General features: G+C 55.3%; 1 protein-coding gene across 2 annotated transcripts in view; it reads left to right on the top strand.

Annotated features, from left to right (window-relative positions):
- Positions 1-4,884: 4,884 nt before the first annotated feature.
- Positions 4,885-22,587, top strand: part of E2F2 (E2F transcription factor 2) — a 41,301-nt gene continuing 23,598 nt past the window's right edge. For both annotated transcript variants that reach the window (XR_006286587.1, XM_037881924.2), the window contains exons 1-3: positions 4,885-6,259; positions 20,416-20,521; positions 21,183-21,402. Coding sequence is in view for 1 of the 2 variants with exons in the window: in XM_037881924.2 (XP_037737852.1) it covers positions 5,966-6,259; positions 20,416-20,521; positions 21,183-21,402 (620 nt within the window). In the remaining variant the exon portion in view is untranslated. The remainder of the gene's footprint in view (positions 6,260-20,415; positions 20,522-21,182; positions 21,403-22,587) is intronic.

The raw sequence follows: 22,587 nt of genomic DNA, 5'->3' as shown, positions 1-22,587 counted from the left end.
TGCTTCATTTTAGACATGACCTCTGGTGATGGGAGGGGTTCTGCCGTTGGTGTACGGAATCCATCTCCCCGAGAGCCAGGAGCTAGGATGATGGATAAATTTTTCCAATGACTCAGTACTGTCTGTATGAAGACTTCGGTTTTTCATAGTTATGAGTAACACAGTTATGCTGACCTAATTTTCTTGTGTAGACCAGGCCAAAGAGACAGGCTGTGCCACAAAGAGCTTACAATCCAGGCAGGAGCAAAGAAGACCGCAGTCTGAAACGTGGGACAATCATGTCACCTCGTAAGATAGCCACATTTGAAATCTAGCTGCCTGTGGAAAAGTGGTCCATTCCCCCTACCTGACTGGGAATGAGAGTAATGGCATTTGGCTTGATCACAGACAGAGGGGAGAGAGGATGTTCCATTCACTGGCCTGGCTCGGGGAGGGGACACAAGTCTTTTCTCTTCGAACTAACCAAGACTCTCCATTTGCTACACTAGTTTATGGCCAAATTTGTCAAATCTAGCTGTCTCATAATGGGCACCTAAACAGAAGCTTTGATGGTGATTTCCTGACCTCACTGGGGGGCTGGGACCTGTACAAATCAGTCTTCTGTTTAGGATTTAGGAGACCGGTTTTAGGCACCTGTGTTTGAAATGTTTGCCTTCTGGCCCAGCCAGTGCAGGGTGAAATGACTTCAAACGGCAGATTTTTGCGTTTCAGCCAGTAGAGGGCAGTGGTGAGACATTGCTCCATACCTCAGTCACAACTGATCCAGCTGCCCAGGTGAAACATGGCCCAACAGCCGGATGTTGAGGAATTGGTGTCTCTAGAGGCTAGGGCACGGGCTTAGGCAGCAAGAGACTTGGGATCTATTCCACCATCTGCTGCTGACCTCAGGAAAGTCCTTTCTCCTTCTGTTTATGCTCCAAACACTTTAAGGCAGGGACTTTTTTTTTTAGCACGTCTGTAGAGCTCCCAGTACACTAGGGCGCAGATGTCAGTTTGGGTCTCTAGATGTTACTGCAATAGAAATAATATTTATTACATATTTACTGAAATGATACATAATACAGGCTTTGTAGACACACACTTTGCCAAACCTTTGTGTTCCCTTGAAGCTAAAACAACCCTAACAATCCTTCCTGAAAGTTTTAAATAACAAAGACTCCCCGAAGAAACAATCAATCAGACAGAAAACAGTGAATAGGAAAGATACAAACCAAAATATCACTTACGTCACTCATGACCAGGGACAATTCCTAGCCTGCTCACTTGGGCACCCACAAGTAATTAGGAATCATCTCCTGTGGGGGGATAGAATATTTTATTCCTATGTTGTTTCCAGTAAAAATTAAAAGATCCATATGACTTGTGTTTGCATGGGGAAGTGTATTAGCCAGACAGCCTAGGAGACCTAGTACCTAGTACCCCATTGTACTAGGAGTTGTACAAGCACAGAACAAAGAGGCTAAAAGGGAGAGGATTGTGTATGCGTGGGTGTCCCTGGGCAGAAAAGGGGAGCACAGTGCAGGGGTGCTGGAACAATTTGTATAGTGCGGGTGTGGAGAGCCAATGAACCAAACTGTAACCCCTGTATATCATGGAAACCACTTCAAGCCAGGGGATGTGGTAGCACCTCCAGCACCCCGAGTTCCAGCTAGGGTGACCAGAGAGCAAGGGTGAAAAATTGGGACAGGATGTGGCGGGTAATTGGCACCTATATAAGACAATGCTCCAAATATCGGGACTGTCCTTATAAAATTGGGACATCTGATCACCCTAGTTCCAGCACTTATGGCCCAGTATGGATATGATGGGTTGGATCACAGAAACCCCCTTGGAGGCTGCCACCTGATGTGCCAAGACTACTTCTGCTCCTGCTTTCCTGCCCTGGCAGTTTAGGACTCCAGCCCAACTCCCAATGGGGTCCAAACCCGAAATAAATCCATTTTACCCTGTATAAAGCTTATACAGGGTAAACTCATAAATTGTTGGCCCTCTATAACACTGATAGAGAGACATGCACAGCTGTTTGCCCTCCCAAGTATTAATACATACTCTGGGTTAATTAATAAGTAAAAAGTGATTTTATTAAATACAGAAAGTAGGATTTAAGTGGTTCCAAGTAGTCACAGACAGAACAAAGTGAATTACCAAGCAAAATAAAATAAAACCTGCAAGTCTACGTCTAATAAAACTGAATACAGACAAAACCTCACCAGTTCCAGTAAGCTTCCTTTTACAGACTAATCTCCTTCTAGTCCGGGTCCAGCAATCACTCACACCCCCTGTAGTTACTGTCTTTCAGGTATCCTTGGGGGTGGAGAGGCTATCTCCTTAGCCAGCTGAAGACCAAATGGAGGGGTCTCCCACAGGCTTAAATAGACTCTCTCTTGTGGGTGGAGACCCCCCTCCTCTCTCCTATGCACAGTCCAGCTCCAAGGTGGAGTTCTGGAGTCACCTGGGCAAGTCACATGTCCATGCAGGACTCTGTTTTTACAGTCAGAAGCCACTGCCCACATGGTAACCTGAATGTCTCCAGGAAGACTTCTTATGTGGATTGGACCCTTCCAAGATGCACTGTTCCTTAAGTGCTTCTTAATTGGGCACTTAACTTCGCGAATTCCTTTTTCCAGGAACTGACCAAATGCTCTACTAGGGTTATTTAGAAATCAAGCCAGTACACAGCCAATATTCATAACTTCAAATACAAAAATGATACATGCATACAAATAGGATTAATAGATTCAGTAGATCATAACCTTTACATAGATATGTTACATGGCATACGTAGCTGTGACGAAGTGGGTCTGTTCTTAATGTTTTCTCAGAATACTGTAGGGGTGCCTCAGTTTCCCCTATGCATTTCTTAAGTCTCTAAGTAGTGGGATAAGGGGGTGTAATTGTTGCAGAGCAAAGGGCCAGTGTACATAAATGGCCGACACTCTGTCTCTTGGCAACTGATGGCCTGGGCCCTTCCCCCCTGCAAGGTGATAGCTAACGGGGTTGGAGAACAAAGGAATCAGGTGACCTCCTGGCCCGGGAAAGGGACAAAGCCCATAGGAGGAGGGGCTGGAGGATGAGTCAGTTTGGGGCTGTTTGGGGCTGTGGAGTGAAGTGCAGACGTCGTTGTCTGGCTCACTGCTCCCCAAAATGGACCCGGCTGAGGGGTCCTGTTCTCTGTACCTACAAGCTCTGTTTTAGAAAGTGTTCCTGTCATCTAATAAACCTGTTTTACTGGCTGTCTAAGAGTCATGTCTGACTGCGGAGTTGGGGGGCAGGACCCTCTGGCTTCCCCAGGACCCCGCCTGGGCGGACTCGCTGTGGGAAGCACACGGAGGGGCAGAGGATGCTGAACGCTCCAAGGTCAGACCCAGGAAGGTGGAATTGAGCTTTTGAGCTTTTTGCCCTGAAGACAGTCTGCTCACAGAGAGGAGACTTCACCAGAGTCCTGACTGGCTTCGTAGGGAGCAGTTCCAGAGCATCGCCCGGGGACTCCGTGAAAGTAGCAAAGAACATATTCCAGTTATGTCATAAATATTCATGAACATATTTCCATAAAGCCTTATGGGGGGCACCGTCACAATGGAAAAGATTGAGAACCACTAATTTAAACTAGCCCACAACCAGGGCAATCCCTCGGGGAGTGCAAGGCCCGGGGTGGAAGTGACGGATTCGTCTCTTCTGGAGCCGACCGCGCTGGCCAATCGCACTGGCCTACGGGGGGCCCCCAAAGCGTGGGGCCTGGAGCACTTGCCCCGATTCGCCCTACCCCTGGGATGGCTCTGCCCGCAACCCCTCCCCACATATACGACTGCAAAGGGTAGGGCTGGGCAGCATATTCATCCCAGAATAACAATGAATAGGTGTTCGGGTCAAACCCAGTTGCCTTCCTTACCACATAAGGCCACATTAATCTGCTCTCTAGGGTTTCTGCTTTATGTTCTTGAGACGTATGAGCTCACCGTGGCATGCAACTGATTATTAGTTCCTATTTGCAGAGGCTACTCAACACACTCTGCTGCTCTAGGCAACTTTTCAGTGGGCTGTCCCCGACTCACTCAGCTTTGGCCCGGCTGCCCCTCCGTCACAAAGGGGTGGCCGGGCCAAATTTTGAGCCAGCAGCATTGTGACCTGGTGCAGGGGGTTGCACTGCCGCTCAAAATTTGGTCTGGGTACCCTAGACAGCCGCCCAGAAATTGGCCAACCTAGGCAGCTATATAGCATGCCTATCACTAGAGCAGCCTCTGTCGATTTGCATTGCAGTAGTTTCCTGAGATCAGGAACAGGGTGCCATCGTGCTAGGTGCTGTACAAGCAAGACAATCCCTACCCCAAAGAGTCTTGAAAGGGCACATTTTCCCATAGGGGCTGGAACTAAGGGTGCTGCACCCCCCTGGCACGATGTGGTTTCCATCCTACCCAGGGTGTACAGTTTGGTTCAATGGCTCTCAGCACCCCCATCCCATACATTGTTCCAGCACTCCGGCATTTGCCAGTGGGATCCCAGTCCTGTTGGCCCTGCAGCCGGCCATTATGAAACCCAGCTATCGGTTGCTTTCTCCGGCTGACTGCCTCAGGGCTTTGTTTGCAACAACAGCAAGTCCCAGCGGGGTGCATGGGCGGAGCAACCTTTGCATAAGAGCCCCCCCCGCTAGGCTCCCCCCAGCCACAGCTCTGACAGCTGGTCCAGCCCAGGTCACTTTAACTCTTGGGGGGGGGTCTGCAGACGGCCCCTAGCTCTGTTTGCATGGACACGCCCCTTCCCGCCACTGCCACGCCCACTCGGCGCGTGGGGAGGGGGAGAGCCCGGGGCGGAGCCAGCCCCCGGGAGGAGGGCGCGCGCTGAGCGCTGCCCCTTTAAGAGCGGCCGCCTCCCGCCCCGCATAAAGTATCGAATCCGGTGGGCGGGGCCCCGGCCGGGTTGCAGCGACCAATCAGGGCGCGGCCTTTGCCGCGGGAGATCCGAATTTCGCGGCACGTCGTTTGGCGCTTAAAAAAAAAAAAAAAAAAAAAAGAAAAGAAAAGAAAGAAACCAGCGAGCGGCGCCGAGAGCCGCGGGAGACGGGGCGAGAACCGGGGCCGCTCCGCAGCCATCGCCCCCGCTGCAATCCGGCCCCATCCCGGCCCCGGCCCGCTGCAGCCCCGCCGGGAGGGAGCCGAGCCGCGGCCGCCAGCTTTGCAAGGGGGAGCCGCTCCATGAGAGACAGTGGCGGGGCCTCGGCCGGATCCAGGGCCCGGGCTGGGGGCGCAGCTCCCCCTGGCTTGATGCTGCTCAGCCCCCCCGCGCTGGGGGCCTCGGGCGAAGGGGCCGCCAAAGCAGAGATTTAGGGGGGTGATTTTATGATTATTATTATTATTATTATTTTTAAATGCAACACGCTCGGGTGGGGGTCGATCCGCTCTCTGGGAGCGGAAAGTCACCAGCCCCTGCAATAACCTGCACGTTACCCGGCTCCTGCAAGCTGAGGCTCGGGTCAGTGACCTGGCATCTGAGCCCTGCAAAGCCCCGGTCCCCTTAGGACAGACAGTAACTTTTAATTGTCTGTGTTTTTATAAAACAGCCGGCTGCAAATTCTGGCCGGCCGGGTAAAGGATCTTCCACGAAGAAAGGAGGGGGTTCGAGCTTTCTGTCTGAATGAGGAGAGAGAAAGGAAACAGTCATTTTTATTCTGGGGCTGGTTTAGTGATTTTCCCCTCCCTTCCCCCCAAATGCATTTTAGCAAAAATTCCAGCTTGATTTTTTTTTTTTTTGAGACAGCCTCAGACTGGAAAGTGGGGGCCATTCACTGATCCTGCATGCTATGCCCTGTGTTAAATGGCTGGGCAATGCTAGGATCAGCCTCCGACCCCTCCGTCTACCCTCCATGTCTCAACTGCAGCTTGGTTTTTAAGCACCCCCCTTAAAGCTGTGCAAGTGCAACATTTCTGCCCTCCCTTCCCTGCCAGCTGGGCTTCTCGGAAAGGACTTTGCAATGCTGAGAGTCAAGGGAGTGTCTTCAGCCCCAGAAAGGGGGGGCTGTTCCCTTGCCTCTCTCCCCCAGCAGCAGCAGCAGCAAAAGAAAGTCATGCCTGTGATGAGCTCTGCAGACTTGGTGACTTCCAGCCTCAGCAGCCCTCAGATGCACTCCATCCCGGCCAGCTACTTCACGCAGCTGTACCCTCAGAGTGTGGCTACTGCCCCTGCACCCAGGGGCAGTTGTCTCTACGCTACCCCTCATGGACCTGAAATCAGAACCATCCGATCTGCCTCTGCAGGAAGGCTGCCGGTAAAGTGTCTGACCCCTGTGCACCCTTGTGCTTTCCCCCTGTCTGTCTGCCCTTTTCAAACCCTCTGTGTGTTGGGTCTGCTGTCACTTGTATGTAGCAGAGTATGAACCCAGGCGAAATGTGTGATCCAATAATCTCTTCCTGGCGAGGTGCTCTGATGCTACTGTGATGGGTGACATTATTAAAACCAAACACTAGCTAGTGTATTGAGGGATTGGGATTTCTTTAATATGCAAAATGTTAATGGCTTGGTACTAGACCATAAGTCCCAGCACAGTGGCTCATGTATTTCTCAACTTCCCTTCAACTCCAGTTTACCCCACAAAAAGCTGCTGTCCTCTTCCTCTTTTCGGTTCTTGCAAGTAGCTATTACGGCCCATCAGAAACTCCAGCCCTGACATCCAAGGCCGTAGAAAATCTCTTGCATTAAGGAAATGAATCGTACCTCACACAGTTTCCTGCAGAGTGCCTTTTGCCATCTGTTCCCTAGGCTCTGACCCCAAATCAGCCCTGGCACAAGTGAGTGTCTTTCCATTGACTTCAGTGGAAGTTAGCTCGCTCAGGGTAGGGCCCTCGCTCTGTGGCTGGCGGGTGGAGCCCTGTACAGAACGCTGCTGAGTTGAACAGGGCTCTGTGGTGATAAGATCCGAGCCTAGGGTTGTAGTGGGGTGAAGTCCATAGCGGGGTGTAACTTTCTTTTGTGTGTGTGTGTGTGTGTGCGCGTGTGTGGGGAGACTGAATTTGAATAGGATTCCATATGAATAGCAGGGACGCCCTGAAATATTACAGCTTAGGAAATCTGTACGAGAGGGACTGCAAGGATTTGGACATTAGTGGACAAGAAAGACCCGTGGAGGGAGGAACGGCTGAGTTTGCTGGTGCCCTGCTGCCGCACTGCTGTGCCAGGGTCAAAATCCGTCTAAAGGGCAAATCCAACCTTAGTAACTAGTGTTTGTCATCTATAGATCTTAAAGCGCGTCGTAAGAGTGTGTGTAGAAATATTATTATTCCTATTTCACAGAGGGAGAAACTGAGGCACAGATAGGTGATGTGACTTGTTTGAAGTTGCACAGTCAGCAAAGCTAGGAATAAAACCCAGGCATCCTGATTCCAGTCCTTACTTGATCACGTTGCCTCCAGGAGTCACATGGGGTTGTATAAATAAGGCCTAGAGAATAGAGTTTCCTCTCCATCATGGGGGAGGAAAGGGGTTACGGTTTACTTTTTTGAAGCATGTGACGCTGGCCTCTGTCAGTCAGGATATTGGACTATGGACCACTGGTCTAATGCGGTATGGCCTGTAGGAATTTAAAGTGCTCGTGCCCCCGATGATGAGTGGAGCTATATATGACAGCCCTGCCATCACAGGGATGTGTGGCTTGCACTGTAAACCAGAAGTAGGGAAAGCTCCAGAGGAAGAGCAGTCATTGCTCAGGGCCAGATCCTAGAGGCGCTGAGTGTCTTTGGCCCTGGCTAACCTGGGATGAGTCAAGGGCGTTGAGTGGCTGTGGGATCCAGGCCCTCTGGCCCTGCTGGCTTATCATTCGCTTCCTCTGGGAGCTGTGCTCCCCAGGCTCTGGCTCTGTGAAAGTGGAGCTCAGACGCTGGGTCGGGCAGGCAGTTTTAACCAGCTTTACCTCCCCTTCTGTAGGCCCCTGCCGAGTGTCTGTTGAAGGCCTCTGCCAGCCCTGCTAATTGGCAGAGAGGGCTGGCGTGTAACTGCTGCTCCTGAGGCAGGCCTGGGAGCGATTCCCTCTCTCCCTGCCTGTCTGTGTTCTCCCCCAGAGCTGGTGATGCCTCCCGACAGGCGTGGGCTCTGCCACGCTCCTCTCTGAGGGCAGCCTGCGAGCGTGTCTCTTGGTTTCCCTTCCTCCGCTTGATCCATAACGTTCCTGCTCTGCTGGGGCAGTGGGTGCCGATCTGGCTCAGGGTCCACTCTCTGCACAGCCCCCATGCCTGCAGGCTGCAGCGGGCTCTGGTGGCACCTGTCTCGTCGTCTTCGCTGCGTGTGTCTGGCTGCGTTTATATTCTAAACGCAGAGCTTAACGTGAAATGTATCCTCCCCAATGCCTGGTGTAGCTTCGAGGGCTGTTGTGTGCCGCGAGAGAGACCCATGCTGCTAAAACCCTTCCCCAGGCTGAAGGCAGACCGTAGCCTTCGCAGAGGTGGTTTTACAGCCACCCGCTAAGGGCCTGATCCTGCAACCTATGTGTGGGTCAACTGGGATCCATGCAGGTGCAGGGTCTACCCACCCCAAAGTGCATGCATGGCAGTGGCCTAAAGAACAAATTTTCCTTTCAGAAACACCCCTCTTTCCCCGCCCCCGGTCACCTGAGGATTTTAAAGCTCTTTACCAACTCCTAGTGATGAAGACACACAATAGTCATGTAAGCCCTGGGCTGTTGTCCCCCTGTGACAGATGGGCAGGAGCCAGGGTACAGAGAGGGTAAGTGACTTGGCCTAGGTCATGTTGTGAATCGGTGGCAGAAGTGGGAAGCGACCCCTTAAGGCTGACTGGCTGCTCTGACCACTGGACTACACTGCCCCTTGTTAATCAAAGCATGCTTGGAGCTCATCGAAACATCACTTGATGCCCCTGGCTAATGAGCGATATAGCTGCCTTGCAGTGAAGTCACAGTGTTGTAAAAGAGAGAGATTGGGCCCTGGAGTGGTCTAAGTAAGACTGTTCGTGCTAAAGCCCTAAATCAGCTGACATGCCCTCTCCCCACCCCCTGCCCTGCACACCTTGGTGCTGTAGATGGACTCCTTAGGAGGCTGTCTATTGTTTGGCATGGTGGAAGGTGCTGGCTTTCTAATGGCTAATACCTCTGTTTTAGGGGAGAAACATCAGGCAATGAACTGGTGGGTGGACAATCCGTGTGGAAATCTAAGGAGATCAGGAGGGTTTGATGCTCTGCATCCCTTGTGCATTTATCCCTCCCCTTGGTGGGGCCCCACTGTTCCCAAAAGTCGTCTTGCTTTCCCCATCTGACGTTTTTTCCATGCTTTAACTCCCCCCTTCCTTGGGGTCACGGCCTTGCTGTGCAGCCACTCAGGCAAAGACTAGGACAGGGCTGCCGGCAAGGTGGCTTCTTGGACTGGGTAGGTCCATCTGCAGTCCCATCCCTCAACTCCGACCCGGCCTGGGGAAGGGGGTGTCTCCTGGCTGTAGAAGCAGGAGGAGGAGGAGAAAAGGCCTTCATGGGCTTTCTCTCTCACACTGACCCATGAGTGTCTCCAAAAGGGGCATTGGCCTCCGGGGCATCAGGCTGCCTAGCCAGTCCGCGCAGAATCCCCTCGCCTGCCTTCTCGTTCCTTACGGCCGTGTCAGTTCCATGGGCCCCATCCTTGTGCGTGTGATGCCTGCACCCTCCATCCTGCTGTCACATGGGGTGCTGCTGCCGGGGTCCTGGCTAAAATGCCCCCTTTCGCAAGACCAGGTTTTAGTCCCCTCTACCTTGCTCCAGTCCCTGGGGAAATCCTGAATGCGTCTCCCACATCCTGTTTCCGGCCACCCCGAGGGTGCCATGCAGGGCAGCCAGCCCTTGGATTTTGTCTCCTGGTGGCAGCTCCGCAGCAAGAGGAGGAGGGCTGCTCCGGTGGCTGTGGTGCTAGCCTGCACCTTTGGAGGCTTTGGTTCAATCTCCTACTCTGCCCCGGTGTCACTCTGGGCATATCACTCAAGGTATGGCTACATGTCAAGCTGGGGGTGCTGTTCCCAGCTCCAGGAGACCTGCTCATGCTAACCCTGATGGAGCCTGTGTGCTGCGAACAGTGTGCGAGCAGCTAGCTGCCCAGGGTGTGATCCTGTCGAAGGTGCTAGGCCCATACTCCACGCCGCTAGCCCTTCCGGCTGCTACGCTACATTTCTAGCACACTAGCTTGATCAGAGTCAGCCCAGGTATTTCTCCTTGGGCTGGGAATCACACCCCCAGCTTGAAGTGTAGACATTCCTCTAGTCTCGCTCCGCCTCTGTCACCCATGTGTAGCACCCGCCGTCCTTACAGGAGTTTGATGAGAGCATGTGGTGTCTGACTCCTCTTGCAACAATCTGCCTTTGAACTCCAAGATGAAGGCAGGCAAGCAGATTCAGAGATTTTTGGGATCAGTTGCATGGAATGGCCAAACTGGCTGGGTGGTGCTCTCTAGAACCTTTGAGCTCGATTCCTCTTCAGCACAAAGACTCTTAAGAAGATCAGGATATATCCTTTAAACAAATGCATCCGAGCCTCTCTGCATGTTTGTTTCACTGCTTTTTTTTTTTTTTTTTTTTTAACACCATAATCCTTGTTTCACGTGTCCTTCCAGACCTGTGCATGATCATAATGGGATTCTTGTAGGTTTGGATGCATTGAACACTCTTTGTAAGTGACCTCAAAGGAATTACAGCGTAGCTTCCCTTCTGCCTATTAAAATTCTTATCTTGACTCTTCTCTGTGGCTCCCCGAATCTAGCGGCTTGTCCCAGGCTGCTCTTGAGACGGCTGATTCAGAAGACTGGGAGTGCAGAGTCCATGGGAGAAGCTGTTTGGATTTGAACGTGAAATGCTGACCAACCTTTTCCTTTGTACAAAGGGCAATTGGTATGGTGAGTGTGCAGGGTGATGGGTAGGAGCACAGCCCTCTGGATTTCCTCCTATAAGGTTGATTGCGCTTTCTCCAATTGGCCAAGGGATTGGAACATGACCTGTTAAGTGCCACACCTGTAAATACCTATGAGGCAGGTAGTCTGGGCAGAGGGATTCAGTTACCTATCTGAAGTGTTGGTCTGGTTGCTTCCTGGGTCTTGTTACAGAGTGGGCTACTAAGGGGCAATGTGGAAGGCTTGCAAATTAATCAAAGGTGGTCTAGGGATTCCTGGTACTATTCCTGGCTTTGTGACCTAGGGCAAATCTTTTTTTATCTAGTCCTTGGTCTTCCCATCTTTAAAATGCTTAATTCTGTAGTGTTCATAACGTGCTTGGAGATCCTCCAGGAGCTGGAGATGGGCTGTTGTGTGGGAGATGGAGAGCCTCTTGTGTGTGCTCTAGTCACATCTCCAGCTTTGCCGAGCTCGGTGCATTGCAAAGAGCTGCTTCTGTTTGCCCGGCTGCTGGGTATGGCCAGCGTGTGTCTTGCTTGACCAGTGTGTGATATCGTGGCCGTGACTCCATACGCTGAATTCAGGAGGTTCTCTCCCCACTGGCTTTACTTCTATGGATGAACCCATTAGGGTCCCATCAGGGACTCTGGGTGGGTTGGTACCACCCATTCTGCAGGGCTGTATCAGGCCAGTGTGTCTCAAACTTGCATGTCACCTGAGATACAAGGCGATACTACACGCTGCATGTGGCCGACCTGTGGAGCTCACTGCTTCAGGAGGAGGTTTTGAAATCGAGTATTGCAGCAGGCTTTAGGGTGGTTGGTATGTCCAATCGGCAGGAATCCTACAGCTGCGCAGGCCCCAAGAGAAGGATAATGCAGTCTCATGCTTCTGGGTGTAAGCTGATGGCTGGAGGGCTCAGGAGGGTACACCTCCTCCTCGCTCAATATCCAGCAAGAGACAAACAGGCGGAGGGGCAGTCCTGTCCTGCTCTGCGGGATCGGTTACTGGTGGGCTCGGGAGACCAGACCAGAAGAGCAGCGGTCTGATCTAACTTTGCAGAACCTCTCTTTGCAAAGTGAAGATCAAAGGTCAGGAGGGAAAGCGCCGGCTTTGCCTAAACTAAGCTTATATAAAGGGAAAAGCCAGCACAGAGGTCTATTCCTTCTCTTCCAGCCTCCCTGGGCTAAGGGGCATCTGCACAGCTGCTGTGGCTAAAGACCTCTCTGCCTTGGCCTCCTTTAATCTTGTTAATTTGATTGGGCAGGGGACCCCCTTCTTGCCTGGCCCCTGGAGCCAGGCTCTGTGGCGTGGCACAGAACTGGGTTTCTGACTGTGCAATGGGGCTGGGGGTGTCCTTGGGGGCAGGGGTTTGAATGTTCAGCTGGGAATTTTTTTCCCCTTGTTGCATGGAGGGAGAATTTTAAGCCCTGGCCACTGGGGCTCCATCCCTTGGGCTTGAGCCAAGCTTTGCCCCTTGATGGGGTGGAGAGCGTAAAGCTGATTTTGCTTTGAGGACTTTAAATATGGCTGGGGTGAGTGGTGCCAGGCTCCCGGGCACTGCTCCAGGAAAGGCTCTGGCTTCTCTTCCAGGATGTGTCTGTGACTCACGGGTGGGGCCAGAAGAGTGTGTGCGATTGCTGGAGAGTTGTGGTGAATGAGCATGGGGTGTGGGTGAACGTCTCTGGGAATGGGAAATCCCTACCATGCTATGCTAACCCAGATTTCTCAGCTGATCCTCTCTACCTGGGGCTGCTACAGATGCAGTCCTGGGCTACAATTCTGGGCAAGCTTAAACTGCACCCTAAACCCCCTTCCCCACCCTGCTGGAGCCGAGAGATGAAGGCAGGATCCTTGGCAGCTGGAGCCAGGACAGAGCAGCGAGTTCGAGTCACTTGTGCATGCAGCTGACTGCTAGTCCGTTGCTGCCCCAGGAGTGGCGTCTGGGAGGAAACTCTTCTGGGGGCCAGAGGCACTAGTTATGGATCTGGTCCCAGCGTGGAGGGAGGTTCATGGTACCTGTCAGGCCGGCATCCAAGCTGATCTACACCCAGAGCATCAGCTGTGCCCCACCCACAATGGGCAGAGCCTGCCTTGTCCGTGCAGAGCCCTGCTGTGCCCAGCCTCTGGGAGCAGCACCCGGCAGGGAGGGGGGCAACAAACTGCATAGCCCAGGCCAAACCAGAGACCAGGCAGCGAACCCCAGACCCTCGTGAGCTTGTGAAGACAGACAGGTGCAGCTAGCAACAGATGGGACCTCGTCCAACTGGGGCCTTTCGCCAGCACTCAGTTGTTGTCATTTACTGTCAGTTATTGCTGCCACCACGATCCTTCCTCTTGGGTCACGGCTGGATGCCCCGACTTTCCCTGCGAGCCTGGCAGCGCTGCTCCTGTCTGTCCTGCTCTAGCGGTTCTGATGGCCCCTCCCCAGTGGGCTGCCTCCCTCCCTTCTAGCCCTTGCTCCCTGGGGAGGGAGGATCTGAACTCGCATCTTACCTCTGGTGCAGGTGGATTTGTCTTGTCTTTCATTTCTTTGCAACTAACTCTCTCCCCTCCACCATGAGCCCAGCTGCTGCTTTGCCCCTGGAGGAGAAATGCTGAACGAGGCCACTGAAGATGGCTTTTCTGCTGACCCCCCCGGGACTGGTGGGGGCGAGGCGGGGGGGGAGGGGGTGGAAGGCTGCAGCACACAGGGGGTTCCAGGAAGTGGCGGGGGAGGATTGGAGGAGGCGAGCTGGTCTTCCCCTTCATGCACAGACTCGCTGCCAGCTCTCCCTCCCTGGTGTGTGCGTGGAGGGTGTGTGCTCTGGTGCTGTGGGACTCTGTGATAACCCAGTGGCAGTGTTCCCACGCCCTGCGGTGCAAGGGTGTGGGGGGGTGAGGGCAGGCCTCGGAGCTGCCCAGACGGGCCTGGCGAGCCCAGCCCAGTGCAGTTGAGACGAAGCACCCCCAGAAATAAAGGGCAAAGGCGCCGGGGCTGCAGTGGGTGGGCCTAGGTGCGGCAGGCTCCCATACACCTGTGTCCCATCCTTGCAGCAGCCTTCTAGCCGCTGCCTCCCAGGCTGTGACGTTCCCCTCCCTCAGCTGCGTGGGGCTCTGTGACCTGTAGTGATCCCCCCGCTGCTTAGCCACAGGCAGGTGGGGGTGCAGGGGAAGCTGGCAAGGAGCAGCCAGGCTGAGAGGAGTTGGAGGATGCAGGCTTCCTATGCTGGTTTCTCTTCAGAGCAGTGTGGCCTAGAGCACTGGACTGGGGTTCATGGGACCTGGCTTCTCTCCCCAGCTCTGCCACTGGCCTGCTGGGTGACCTTGGGCAAGTCATGTCATCAACCGGTGCCTCAGTTTCACCATCTGTAAAATCGGGGAGAGCGACGCTGCCCTCCTTTTGTAAAGTGCTTGGAGATCTAGAGAAGAGCCGGGTATTATAATTATTAAATGCCCTCAGCAGAAATACAGGGGTGGGTTGAGGAAGTTTCCCCAGGCATCCTCTCCATCCCCCTTCTCCTCCCAAATTCCCGTGGCCTGGAAGCCAGGCTGCTGAGCAAAAGCAGTGTCCTGGGGCAGACAGGGGCTGGAGTCCTACAGGGCACAATGGGGCCCTTGGGCTTTTGTCTGCCCCGGAGCCCCAGCCTCGCTGCTCCCCACCCCGTGTGCCGTGGCTATGTAGGAGTATGAGCTCTACCCTGCAGCTGGGTTGGCCAGCTGTTGTGTGGCTAATCCAGCCCCTGCTGGGGCGGGGAAACTGTGCCAGCTCTGGGCCAGGCCAACAGCTGGCAAATCATCTGCCTTGGGCTTCCCTTTGTCCTTTCCCGCCATCTCCACAACCCTGGGGCCCCTCAAGCATCCCTCAGTTACCACACACTTGGCCTGGGGATGGCAGGGGATGACTGTCGCCCTCCGACCCCAACACAAGAGTTGACAGGGAGGGTGTGACCCTGCCCCACATGCCGAATGGGAGGCACTGTAAACCCCACCCTGCTCCGACCGCCTGCTCCCAGCAGGGACTGCAAATCCGCCTCCTCTCTGTCCCATTCCCTGCTGTTCGGAAAGAAGCTATGTTCCCCGCATGCTCGCTCTCAGCATGGCAGGGTGGGGTGCACACGTGACCCAGAGATCTGGGAACTTGCTCACTAGCAGAGAAAGCATCTGCTCCTGTTCTTCCCGGACTGGAGCGCCTGCCTTTCGAAGCCTTTCAGGAGCTGGGCAACAGCTCCCAGCCCAGCTCTTATCTCCCAGTTCAGTTGCATCCTCGGACCTGGCGGACCCCAAATGCTCTATGCATTGCAGTGTCTACTGGGGCGGGCTTCCCCCAGTGCTGAAATGCAGCCACTTCTGGAGTGGAATGTGACTGCTGTGTAACAGGGCTGGTCAGGCAGCAGAATGCAGGGAGGGGGGCTAAGGAGGAGAAACATTGTTCCTGGAGTGTGGATTTGGGCAGGGCCCCCTGGCCAAAGGATCTTTGCTGGTACCAAGTGCCTCAGCCAGAGGGTGGGCCCCCTTCCATCAATACAGCACCCCCAATGGCGTTAGTTAGGCACAGTACTGCCATGGGAACAACTCCCCCCCCCCCCCGCCCCCGCCCCTCTGATACCACTTCGGCAGCAGCGAGATTGCCCTGGGCGTCTCCTTTCCACGTCTTAACCAGTCCCCATCCCTGCAAGATCTTTCTAGAGGCCAGGGTGCAGCACTGGTATATCGCTAGAGGGATTTGTTTGTCCACGTGCCCTAGATGGGGCACGTTTGTGTGAGGGGAGCAACCAATCTCCTCCGTTCTCAGGAGCTCTCTTCATCTGCTGTAGCGCGGAGTCTCATCTGCCTTCAGCAGTTGCTTCACAGTGGCTCTTGTTTGAGGAGGATGCAGGTACACAGCCAGGAATGGGCCTGGCCCAAGACAAAGGGGTGCTAGGGACAGTGCCTTGGGGAGCAGAAGTGGATTCTGAGCTCCTTCTCCCATCACATCTCATCTGGGAGCCTCTTTGCAGTGTGGCCGAGTGGCTAGAACCCTGGACTGGGATTTGAGAGTCCTTGGGTCTATTTCCAGCTCTGCCACTGGCCTGCTGGGTGACCTTGGGCAAGTCACATTTCCTGACCCGTGCCTCAGTTTCCCCATCTGTAAAATGGTGCTAGTGATACTGCCCTCCTTTGTAAAGTGCTTTGAGATCTGTTGATGAGCCATGCAAGATACGAGCGAGGAGTTACCATCTGAATGTACCCTGTGCTCTCCCCTTCCCAGTCATCCAGGCTGGCCACAGAACCACCTTTGCTCTCCCTTTCTTGGGCATAGGGGCGAGGCAGCATCCCAGCCAGTCTTCTTAGCGCAAGGGGAGTATCTCTAGACAGGGAGGTAGGGAATTTAGCCCTTAAACATCTTGACCTTGAGACCATCTTGACCTCCCTGGCGTGGGCCCCTCCCCATATAACTTGGAAACCAGCTGCGCGGCAGCATCCTAAACTCCCAAGCCTCGTCTGTGCTGGGCAGCCGAGCGTCCAGGGGAGGGCGTGGGGACCGTGATGCCATCAGTGCATTGGTAGCCTGCAGTGGTGACGGCCTTTAAGGGGGCAACTTTGGGTACGCTGCTGTTAGTGAAGAGTAAGCACTGGCCAGCTCCCAAAATCCTCCTTCCCTACACCTGGGGCACGGGGGGCTGGCCCTGCTGGCTGCTGAGCCCCTCCCTGTCTGGCCGCTCCAGCCATGCACTGTCACAGCCACCTGGTGCTGGCCCTCGCGAACTCATTTGTTGCCAACAGATGCCCTGTGGGGAGGGGGAGAAACCAAGAAGACCCTCCCCCACTGCTGTCTCTGGTTTCTGGGCCTAAATGCAGGGCAGCCTGGCGCAGCAGATGTGCTTGTGGTATTACTACTTTGGCAGGTGTTTCCCATGTGCTTGAGTTTAACCATTCGGCTGCCAGGGGCTTCTGTGGGTAGAGCTTGACTGGGGGGGAGAGGTTAGGGTGAGACTGTGGAAGCAACGCCCACAGGAATGAAGGAGCGTCCCGGACCACCCCGCCTTCCACACCCAGGGCTGGACCCATTTCTTTGACTTGCCTTCTCTGTTCTAATGGCAGAGCAGCGTGGGCGTAGAACTGCTCCACCCGCCCCCCACAAAAAAGACAGCCCTGCAAGACCCCTCCACGTGCAGTTCTCCCCAGGGAGAGGGTGAACCACCCGGGACGGATGTTACGTGCTTAATGCATGACTAGGAGGCGCTCAGATACTAGAGGCGTGACAGGGACATAGATAGAATAGACTGGCCTGAGAGCAGCCAGTGCAGAAAAGAGGGGATGGGCATTCACAGGGTGAGGATTGCTGCCAGCTTGCTCTGATTCTGGGGGACCCCTCCTCCCATGGCTTTCTGATCGGCTGCTCCAACGCTCTTGTGGTAGGGTTCTGTTAACCACTCAGTTGCTCTGTCTGGGGATGGGGACCTTCCCCCAGTGTGGGATTGATCCAGCTGACTTCATGTGCCCGTGACTCCCTCTACTCACCTCAATTTCCGCTCCTTGTCTCGCGCCAGCCTCCTTCATGAGCCCGTCGCACCATCTTGCCCCTGCTGGTTCAAAAGCCGTCTCCTCCGCAGCTCCTGCCCTCTGGAGCAGCCTCCCCAGACCTCTCCTGTCACTCTCAGATCTTGTCTCTCCGGCACGGCTTCACTTCCCTCTCCCTCGGCATCTATCTGAGCTGGGCTGAACCTTCAGTGTTTCCGGCCGGGCTTGGCTACCAATTCCCTGATCCGAACTTGCCACTGGATGTTTTCGTTACCGAGCCAAAACTTGAACGGAGCCTTGTGTGCCAGCTCAGATGAGGCGGGGACGTTTCGCTGACAGCTGATGTCAGCATGGTCCAACCCTAGCCCAGCTTCAACACCCTCCCCTGAGCCTAAGGCTAGACACAATCCAGATCCAAGGACTCCTCGCTTGGTCCATCTCTAGTTGTTTCCTCTCTGTAGAGTTTTGGGGAGGGGAAAAGATCAACCATGTATGGAAGATGCTGCTCTGGAGGCAATAGCTCCTAGAGAACAAAGAGCCCAGCAGAGCTTTGCTCAAAGCCCGAAGCTGGGATTTCACCTATTGCAGGTGTGCGTGATCGCTAAGAGATGGAGAGGGGAGAGGAGTGTGTGTTTTGGGGGGTGATGGGCGGAGGATGGGGTAGGGTGTTGTCTGTCTCTGGCTTCTTACATTCCCCTGTGGCCGTTCCTGGTGGGAGCAGAGCTGGTGTGTGATTCCAGATATGACTGAGCAGAGTTGGGGTGATCTCAGGCAAGGCATTTCACAGCATGGTGCTGGAAGTGGCCCTCCCCCAAGAGACACAGTTGGACTCTCCCGGTTGGGTTGCCCCTGGCTAGCCTGTGGGCTTGGAGGCTCACGGATGGTGAGGCTGTCTCTGAGAGCCGGGTCCCAAGGACCAGGGCTCCTGGCGATGAATGGGGAGCTGGTGGAGTCGCTGGAGGGCTAGTGTGACGTGCTCCTGTCAACCTCTCTAGCTTCAGGTTTCAGAGTAGCAGCCGTGTTAGTCTGTATCCGCAAAAAGAACAGGAGGACTTGTGGCACCTTAGAGACTAACAAATTTATTTGAGCATAAGCGTTCGATGAAGTGAGCTGTAGCTCATGAAAGCTTATGCTCAAATAAATTTGTTAGTCTCTAAGCTGCCACAAGTCCTCCTTTTCTCTAGCTTTAGCGTGCTGGGTGCGTTGTAGCATCGTCGCAGGGACCAGCCGGGAGGGGATGAAGGTGTGGATGGCGGATCACAGCGTCTGGTCCCCTTGCCAGCTGGCCGCGCAGGAGCCCTGCCCACCAACACTATCTGCTGCCTTGATTGGTGTCAGTAGCCTGGTGTCAGTAGCCTGGCAAGTGCTAGCCCGGCCCTGGCCTTGCATGGGTTCAGACTGTGCCAGCTGCTCTCTGGGCATCAGGGGGAGGGAGCCCTCCTCATCTTCCTCCTTTCTGGCTTGGTGCGATGCCTGGTAATACAGCTCCAAGGGTCTGCAACCCGGCCTGGAGGAGCCGGTGCCAAAAGGGAAGCACTTGTGGGAATGGCAGGCAGTGCCTGGGCCAGCCTCCAGTGCCGCTCAGGAAGTGGGCAGGAAGCGACCTGGCAGCTGCTGGGAGCTGGCCGCCCGGCCTTGCCGCGTGCTGCTTCCCCTTCCCAACCCGCCGGGGGTCGCTCGCCCCTTCTGTTGTGCAATGGAAAGGGCTCAGGGCCAGCCTTTTTCCAGGGCTGCCCCCAAGCTCCTCATGGGACGGGGCAACGCCCCCTGCCGAGCCCCTCTGCCCTCACCCAGGGCTGAGCTGCAGCTGGTTCCCAGAATCTGCTGTTGTAACCGGACACGTCTCACGCAAGTGCTTTCCTGTGGCTGGGGGCTCTGATGGCGCGCTTGGCGCCAGGGAAAGGCCTCCGGGCACAGAGCAGCGGCAGGGCTCAGATCTGTGCACTGTGGCCCTGGGGGTTGAGCGCTAGGGACTGGGCTCCGTCGGTTCTCTGCTGCCCTGCGTCTGCCAGCAGTGGGGCCCAGTCGTGATGGAGGTTCGGTGACACGGACGCCTGGGCGTCAGCGTGTGGGACTGTGACCCAGCAGCGAATGCCCCATAGGCCGCGGAGCAGCCGTCCCTGGTAACTTCCTGCGGCTGCTCCCAGAGGGCCACCTGTGCTGGGTTTGTACCAGGGCCCCAAACAGCGCCAGGCTTTGCCCAGCTCTGAGCCTGGTGGTGAGCTCCTGGTTCATGGGGTGGGGGGTTGTGGCTGGCTCAGCACAGCTCCCCCTACTGGTGCCATCACCGCAGGGCTGGAGGCTGCTCACTGCGCGTGTTGGGTTAAGCAGGGGGTCCAGGGCAGGGGCTGGGCTGGCGTTGCCAGAAGAGCATTAATATACAATCTGGACTCCTGTTCCTGGGGCTGGATCCTGTTGTGTTGAAAGGGTCTGTTCTAATCAGCCCCCTCTCTGGGGGTGGGGGTGAAGCAAGGCTGGGCTGTCTTCCGAGGTACATGTGCCCCTCCAGGCTTCTGCACTGGCAGCCGGCTTAATGTCCCTACCGATTTGGCCTCAAAGACAGCTCCAGCTCCCCGTTTCCCTGCCGCCGGTGCCAAGGACCTGGCAGGATCAGGCCCCTGTTGCTCATCTTGCCCTCTGCAGAGCAGCTGGGCCATGATGGAGTTCCTGGTGGGAGGGGGAAGGGAACTGCAGGGATCTGACCTGGTGGGGTAAACGCTTCCTGGGGATTTGAGGCCCCCCCTGTGCGCGCCCCCCCCCCGCCCCCCCACCTCCCGGTGCTGCTGTGCTGATGCAATCCCCTGCTGTAGACTGGGCCCAAGCTCTGGTTACGATTTCGTTTATTTGCCTTACAGTAGCGCCAGCCAAGATCAGGGCCCCATTGGGCTAGGAGCTGTACAAAGGCTCCCTGCCCCAGAGAGCTTATGGTCCTAGATGCCGAGGCCAGAAGGGTCTAGTGTGATCAAAGGGCGGTTGATGAGACGGTTGTGGGTGCTGCGTGGGCCTCCAGCGGGCAAACTGGGGTCGTGGGTGCTGTTGGTGGTGGTCAGTCTCTTGAAGTAACTGCACAATTCTCTCTCCTGCCCATCAGGCCAAAAGGAAGCTGGATCTGGAAGGGACCGGCCAGCCGGGCATCCCAGAATTCCGGACGCCCAAGGGGAAGAGCAGGACAGTCGCTCGAATCCCCAGCCCCAAGAGTAAGTGGTGCTGAGCTGGCAGAATGTGAGGGAGGGGAGATGTATGCCTGGGTGGGGGGGCTCCCAGGCAAAGGACCTGCATTGCCCCACGGCTCTTCTGTCCGGAGCAGCTGGGTCCTGGGGACGTTTGTCACCATGAAAGTGACGCTGGGATATTCCATACAGGGGTGGGGGAAGCCAGCCCTGTCGGGGTGGGGCTGCCATGTGGCCTTCAGGCAGCAGTTCCAACACCTGTTGTAGTTAGGAGCAGCCTGTGACATCCTCCTGTGGGGAAGGACAGGCCTGGAGCGAACAGGCATCCATGAGCATCTGCTTCCAGTATACCCCCACCCGGCTGAGTGCTGCCATAAATATAGGAGCACCTGTAACTGACCCTGCTTGGGCCTGCTGTGGGGTTTGAACCCAGGTCCCTCAACACAGAAAGCACGAGTCTCTGCTGCTTGAGCTAAAGGGGAGGGACCCAGCCTCCCTCTGCGCTAGGCTGTTGAAACCCATTGCAGGCTGCGCTCACGGCACCCCCCATGGGTGGGGCCCTGCGTGCTTCTAGCCAGCAGCTGTTGAATCAGCCTGGCCCATTCTCTGGGCGGCATCGTGACTTTTCTCAGCTCCTCTCCCCGGCTCAGCCAACCTGACCCATCTCCTCTCTCCCCGCCCACGACAGCCCCCAAGTCGCCTGGGGAGAAGACACGGTACGACACCTCCCTGGGGCTGCTGACCAAGAAGTTCATCCACCTGCTGAGCGAGTCGGAGGATGGGGTGCTGGACCTGAACCGGGCAGCCGAGGTGCTGGAGGTGCAGAAGCGCCGGATCTACGACATCACCAACGTGCTGGAAGGGATTCAGCTCATCCGGAAGAAATCCAAGAACAACATCCAGTGGATGTAAGGGGCTCTGTGCGGAGGAGACAGTGCGGGCAGAGATCCGGGCTCCCAGCAGGGCTCCAGGGCTGGTATCAGTTATGCTGGGACCGTCCGCTCTAAAGGGCCTTGTTTGTTCAAGTGCAGAGTCTTGTCTTGGGGGGGGGAGTGACCTTCCCTGTGTCTATTCTGGGGGGTTGCACAGATCTGGGTCTTTGTCCCCAAGCCAGCACAAGAAGGAGCACAAGTTAGGATCCAGGGTCAAACATGATGCCAACTAGGCTGGTTTCTAATGTGGTTTGGCCCGTGATTCTGGATGGGAAGGGCCCCCAGGAGAACAGAATTTAAACCCAGCACCGTAGGTGAGGCCAGAACGTAGCTCTTCCAGTGATGTGGCATTTAAGCTGTCTGGCTGAACAGTCCTGAAATAGCTTGTCAGCCCTGCTCCCACCCCAGCCTGGATCAGGCAGCAGGACAGAGCAGAGTTTGGACTCTTATCACACATTAAGCACAATGGTCTTGTTCTCTCCCCACACACACTACCACAAGGGAGAATACAGTGAATACTTTTACATGGTCCACAAGATCACACTGAGGTCAACAGCTCAGCAGGATCCAATGCCCCCGGCTGTTACAAACCCTGATGCTTCACGGCATAAGCAAAGCACTGACCGCCTGGGGTTAGGAGACACTTCTTCTATGGCAGGCCGCTCTGTAATTGTCCACCGTCGGAGTCTTGCACCGTGCTCTGCTGCGTCAGCTGCTAGCTGTTGTCAGAGACGTGTGGTGAGCGGGCAGGAGAACGGGATCTGATCCAATGGAGAGTCCTGTGTTCCCAGCCTCGCTGGCAGAGAGGGGGGGTACATGTGCCAGGTTATTTTACGATGGAATGAACACACTTGGAGGCAGCTGTCACCGAATCCAGTTTGCAGAGAGCGGCCCAAGCCCCCCCGAGCATGGCTCTGTCTTTGAACGGTTTTAAAATCCTGGCTCTGGGGGCTCTGCTTTCCGGCCGATCTCGGGCTCTGCTTGTTTCCTTTCACAGAGCCGTTTATCTGCAAGTGTTTACGACGCTGCTTCGCAGAGCGCTCGGAGCTGCGCGTCTTGTGAAAGCGACATGCTCCCTCACAGGAGACCTTGCGCTGTCCCTGCTGAGGCAGATGACGCTCCCCTCCCTCCTCCGCAGTGCGCTGCTTTCCACTGATCCTC

The sequence above is a fragment of the Chelonia mydas genome, chromosome 19 (assembly GCF_015237465.2).
Source record: "Chelonia mydas isolate rCheMyd1 chromosome 19, rCheMyd1.pri.v2, whole genome shotgun sequence".
Lineage (NCBI taxonomy): Eukaryota > Metazoa > Chordata > Testudines > Cheloniidae > Chelonia > Chelonia mydas.
The sequence above is the reverse complement of the archived record's forward strand: the minus strand, read 5'-3'. Positions and strand labels throughout refer to the sequence as shown.